Source organism: Alligator sinensis, unplaced genomic scaffold (genome assembly GCF_000455745.1).
Source record: "Alligator sinensis unplaced genomic scaffold, ASM45574v1 scaffold2149_1, whole genome shotgun sequence".
NCBI classification, from domain to species: domain Eukaryota; kingdom Metazoa; phylum Chordata; order Crocodylia; family Alligatoridae; genus Alligator; species Alligator sinensis.
The window spans coordinates 62,221-68,153 of record NW_005843444.1 but is presented as its reverse complement, the minus strand read 5'-3'; the positions used below and the strand labels follow the sequence as shown (position 1 = coordinate 68,153).

Genomic DNA, 5,933 nt, shown 5'->3' with positions numbered 1-5,933 from the left:
CCAGGAGTGGGCACTTATTTAGATGTCATGGATCAGACACTCACTGTTGGTCCAAGCTTCCACTGTTTTCAGTGGGCTACTAAGATCTTTTCAAACCCTTTGCACCAGGCAAAGCCAAAGCTAAAACTCATTGAAGTCAGTAAAAAAAAAAAACCAACACAAAACAATCATTGATTTTCTTGGCCCCTGAACTGGGACCTGAATCATAAGAAAATCTACTTTCCATCTATGTTATTCAGAGAATATCCAATGTGCTTGTTTAAACAGCTGACTCCGTAATTGGGCTAGGACTGAAGGGCTAAGCTCAGGATACAAACCCACTAAAACAGTGGCTGTGCCTCAAAGGAAGTTTGTCAGCAATGCCATAACAAACCTGTACAAACTCTCTCACACTTTCACAGATATGCACATTGACATGTACACATATTCATAGATTCATGCATACCCCGCATTATCACATATATACTTACACATTTTTCTCCCTTCTTTGTACATATTCCCTTGTACATATATATGAAATCACTTTTACTCACATAACATACACACTCATGTACAAACACATTCTTCCACAGTATCTTTCCGTCATACATAGGCACTTTTTCTCACATATATACACAAATGCACACACAAACACACTTGTTTACTCACAAAACGCTGTCTATTCATATACAGTGAGAAGACATGAAAGCTTAGGCTTGTCTAACAATGATGCAAAAAATATCAGGGCCCCTTCTTGCAATAGAATCTGCATCCCTGTGGTATGCCCAACAAGTTCCTAATCCTTGTTCTGACATGGCCAGCAACTAATCTACACAGACCCAATCCCAAGACTCTCAGGAGATCATATGTCAAATGTACAGCTGCAGTGTGCGCCATGTCTTGGGAGATCTGCTTGGCCTGCATTCCCTCTCAAGATGACTACTGAGCTCCACCTGCTGGGCTACTGTGACCTTCCTTTGCACTCCTGGCAGAGTGAGAAATCAGAGAGAAATACTGACAAATGAGGCAATGGTCAAATATGCTTAGGAAGTGTGGTCTTTGATGTTGTCTAGAGGTAGGCAGCATGGTCTGGAATTAGAGATTTGAACTGTGAAGTCATATTTGGTGGTGAACCACCTTGAACAAAATCACTTCTTGTCTCTGTAATACCTTCTTTACCAAGGTGGGTTTTAAGCAAAATGCTGGAAAAAGTAAGGTTTTCAGGGACCCTTTAGTGTTTGCAGAGGTATACTCGGTAATTAAGTGCCTTTGGGCAGGATACACTCTGTGCTTCACTAGTCACTGTCCCAAAAGTCAAGTGCTTCTATTTCACAGTCTTTTGGTGTTTCCTTTCAGCTCGGCCACTCTCCCCATCACATTCAGGTGCTTAGAAGGAAACATTGGAGTGGATAGGCGTGTAACTAGATTTGTTCTGCCTGTGGGAGCAACTATTAACATGGATGGCACAGCTCTGTATGAGGCCCTGGCAGCCATCTTCATCGCACAAGTCAACAATTATGAACTTGACTTCGGGCAGATCATCACAATAAGGTGCGTTTGTGTGCACTTGTATCATGGTTTAGCTGAGCCCTCCAACTTGTGCTGGAAGGGACCCTGAGGGTTTTGAAAGCCCAATTCAAATGTGACCAGGCAGTAAAAAGAGACAGAGAAGAAATGAATATAATCTAGACGTCATACCTCTTGGGCCTCACTTATACCAGTGGTCACCTACAGGGAGTTCCACTATAAAATGGCCAGAGGCCTGCAAAGCCCAATTTGTGGTACACAGTATGAGCCATTGTGAGGGCCAAGCAGCAGGGGTTGGCCCTGGAAGGTTGGGCAGAGAAGTGGGGTGGGTTTCTGACAAATTGACTCACATAATGAATATTGGTTTACCACTGAACTAGATAAGCAAGTTTTAAACTGAAGTGGCTTGAAAATCTTGTGAATGTAAATTGTTTATGACCAGCAGCTGGACTCCAATTCCCAGCAGCTCCTGCCTGCATGCCTGGGGCCAGTCTCCATGGACACCGTAGCTGCACCTGCACTGTGATAGTGCAAGGCTGGGATTGTCATGGAGACTGGCCCCAGCCATGCTGTCAGGGTGCGCAGCAGGGCAGGAGGCTGCTCTGGAGCTGCTGGGATCTTGCAGCTGGGGCAGCTTGGTCCGGGGCCAGGGCAGAGCTGAAATCTAGCCTGCACACTCTAGGCAGGGGCATGCAGGCAGCGGATTGGGGCTGTGCCCCGGCTCCTTGCAGGCGGTGACAGCCTGGGGCAGAGCCCCAGTCCACAGCCTCAGCACCACTGCCCAAGCCAGGGCACAGCTGCAGTCCGCTGCCTGAGCACTCCTGCCCGGAGCATGCAGGCTGTAGATTCCAGCTCTGCCCAAGCCCCACCACAAGATCCCAACAGCTCTGGAGCAGCCCCCTGCCCTGCCCTGCCCTGCCCTGCCCTGCCCTGCTGCTTGCCCTGCCAGCATGGCTGGGGCCAGCCTCCATGGTCACCCCAGCCTTGCTCTATCACAGCACAGGTGCAGCTGGGGTCTCCATGGAGACCAGCCCCAGCCATGCGGGCAGAGGCTACTGGAAAATGGAGTCTATTGCCAGCCCGTGGGCCAGACTTTGCCTGCCCCTGATTTAAATCTTCAGGTGATGAGTAAATTACCATATTATTGGGGAAGTTGTTCCAGTGGTTAATTACTTTAACTGTTGCACTTTTTTACTGTTAAAATTGTGGCTTATTTCCAGTTGGAATTTGCCTAGTATCAACTTCCAGCCACTAGATCTTGTTCTTCTTTGGTCTGCAAAGAGTTCTCTGGTATTATAAATTTCCTATGTACATAGCCCTCATCCCATATGCAATTTAGTTTGATGGTGACAGTGTGCTTAGGAGTCTAGTCAATGACGCACTGCAGGATAAGAGTATTGGCACGATGGGAGTCCAGGAAGGGTGGTCATTCCTAAAGGAAGCGATCCTTCGGGCACAGAGGGAGACTATCCCAGCATGAGGGAAAAGGGGGAAAGGAGCCAAAAAACTTCCTTGGCTAAACAGGGAAATCCAGGGGAGCCTAAGGGCAAAAAAGAAGGCGGTGGAAGCAGGGGGAAGCTACCAAGGAGGAGTATACCAACTTGGCCCGCACTTGCAGGGAGGCAGTTAGAAAGGCCAAAGCAACTACAGAGCTGAGGCTGATGACACAAATTAATGACAACAAAAAGTTTTTTTAGGTATGTAGGGAGTAAAAGGAAGGTGCAGGGCAGCATAGGACCCCTACTGAACAAGAAGGAGCAATTAGTGACAAGGGAGTGATTAGGGAGGACAAGGCTGAGCTATTCAATGAGTTTTTTGCCTCAGTGTTCCTGAACAGGGATCAAGATAAGTCTCCTAATGGGTTCTTAGGTGGGCATCAGAGGGACACCAGCCCACCAACTGTTGACGTTGACTTGGTACAGTCTCATTTGGATGGACTGGATGTGTTTAAGTCAGCAGGCCTGGATGAGCTTCATCCAAGAGTACTGAAGGAATTGGCCGGTGTCATAGCAAAACCACTGGCACGGCTGTTTGAGCACTCATGGCATGCAGGTCAGGTCCTGGAGGACTGGAAAAGGGCCAATGTGGTCCCTATTTTCAAGAAGAGGAGGAAGGAAGATTTGAGTAATTATAGGCCAGTCAGTCTCACCTCCATCCTTGGAAAGGTCTTTGAAAAGATTATGAAGGATCATATTTGTGGGAGTCCAGCGGGAAAATGGAAAAGAGGTGGATGTTGTTTTCCTGGATTTTAGCAAGGCCTTCGATACAGTATCTCATCCCATTCTCATAACTGAATTAAGAGGCTATGACATAGATGTTTATATGGTCCGGTGGGTGGCAAATTGGCTTACTGGTTGCACCCAGAGAGTGGTAGTAGACGGGTCGGTATTGACCTGGAAGGATGTGGGTAGTGGGGTCCCGCAGGGTTTGGTCCTTAGACCTGTACTCTTCAATATCTTCATCAGTGACTTGGATGGGCGCGTGAAGTATACTCTGTCCAAGTTTGCAGATGATACTAAATTGTGGGGTAGAGTGCACACTCCAGAGGGTAGGGAATGATTGCAGGCAGACCTGGACAGGATAGAAAAATGGGCACTACACAATAGGATACAGTACAACAAGGACAAGTGCAGAGTGCTGCACCTAGGGTGCAAAAATATCTCAAGCACAGAAGCAGAAAGAGATCTCAGAGTCATAGTGGACTCCAAGAGGAACATGAGTCATCAGTGACACGAAATCATCAGCAAAGCTAACTGCACTTTATCGTGCATCAGCAGATGCATGACAAATAGAACCAAGGAGGTGATACTTCCCCTCTATGTGACATTGGTCAGATCACAGTTGGAGTACTGCATCCAGTTTTGGATGCCGTACTTCAGGAAGGATGTTGATAGACTCGAGGGGGTTCAGAGGAGGGCCACTCGTGTGGTTAGGGGCTTACAGGACAAGCCCTATGAGGAGAGACTCAGGGACCTGGACCTCTTCAGCCTCCGCAAGAGAAGGCTGAGAGGTGATCTTGTGGCCACCTACAAATTCATTAAGGGGACACAGCAAGGGATTGAAGATGTTCTGTTCACCAGGGCACCTCTTGGGGTAGCAAGGAACAATGGTCACAAACTGACAGAGAGTAGATTTAGGCTAGATTCAGGAAAAACTTCTTCACAGTAAGGGTGGCCAAAATTTGGAATGGGCTTTCAAGGGAGGTGGTGCTGTCCCCTACCTTGGGGGTCTTTAAGAGAAGGCTGGATAGGCATCTGGCTGGGCTCATCTGACCCCAGCGCTCTTTCCTGCCTAGGCAGGGGGTCGGACTCAATGATCTGTTGAAGTCCCTTCCAACCCTAGCGTCTATGAATCTATGACAGTAAATGAGGTAGGGGCCACACACAAATGTTAAGTGTAAAACAGAATGTTGGACAGCTGCCTCATTTCCAAGCCACTATCCTTCTTGAGCACTGAATGAGGTGAGTAATTGTGGGGAATATAGTAAATGATCATAAAATACAAAATTATATTATAATGTTTTGATACATAGGGATAGGAGTATGATTCCTCATACAACCATGAATCTGCTGTTTTCTAATTTTCATGTGCTGGAGTTTGCAACCTTAATATCATTTTAATGTAGATAGAGTTTTGCTTGTAATTAAAGACAGAGAATCAAACTAAAATAATTGTTAAACCAATTTTTCCACTTAAGTCATGGGAAGCTTTGTTAATAGTTTTGCCATTGGAGCAGCAACAGACACTAATTAAATGCAGTCTCTCCTATTTAGCAAGGCATGGCCTCTTCTTTTTCTTGCTGATGACTGTTTTTCTGTCCTCTCCAGCATCACTGCCACAGCAGCCAGTATTGGAGCAGCAGGCATCCCGCAGGCAGGCCTAGTGACGATGGTTATAGTATTGACATCAGTGGGGCTGCCAACAGAGGACATCACGCTGATCATCGCTGTGGACTGGTTTCTGTAAGTTCCTGCACAGCAGCAGACACTGCCTAGTCCAGGTTCCACTCTGCAGTATTCTGGAGTTTACTTTGTACAGTCCCTGTCAAGAACACTTATTTGAAATATTTGGAATCATATTGTTTCTGTTCCAGGAAGAAGGGTTCAGTACTAAAATACTAGGGTTACAAGGGTTACAGTACTAAACCATATAATTAAGTCTGTAACATGCATCTGTCCCCAAGATCATTTCTGTTCCTTAAAAGACCTTAAAACCTGCATATCCGTAGAGCAGCAGCTGCCATATTTGATCATAAAAATGTGATGAAAATATTCTAAAAATAAACACAGTAGGCTGAAAGAACAATTCGCAATTTGGGGATTATTTGTAAGATGGAAACTGAAGATAGCTGTAGACAACTGATGGGGTGACAAGGGAGGAGGGGGATTGAATGGCAGAAAGTGCATCTATGCAAGTTTGCACTAGAG

The 5,933-nt window shown here is 46.3% G+C and overlaps 1 protein-coding gene across 3 annotated transcripts in view; it reads left to right on the top strand.

Moving 5' to 3' along the window:
* The window catches only part of LOC102378431 (excitatory amino acid transporter 1), a 47,318-nt gene that overhangs the window by 35,144 nt on the left and 6,241 nt on the right, over positions 1–5,933 (top strand). For all 3 annotated transcript variants that reach the window (XM_025195252.1, XM_025195253.1, XM_006038728.3), the window contains 2 exons: positions 1,336–1,530; positions 5,334–5,468. In XM_025195252.1, the coding sequence (XP_025051037.1) occupies positions 1,336–1,530; positions 5,334–5,468 (330 nt within the window). The remainder of the gene's footprint in view (positions 1–1,335; positions 1,531–5,333; positions 5,469–5,933) is intronic.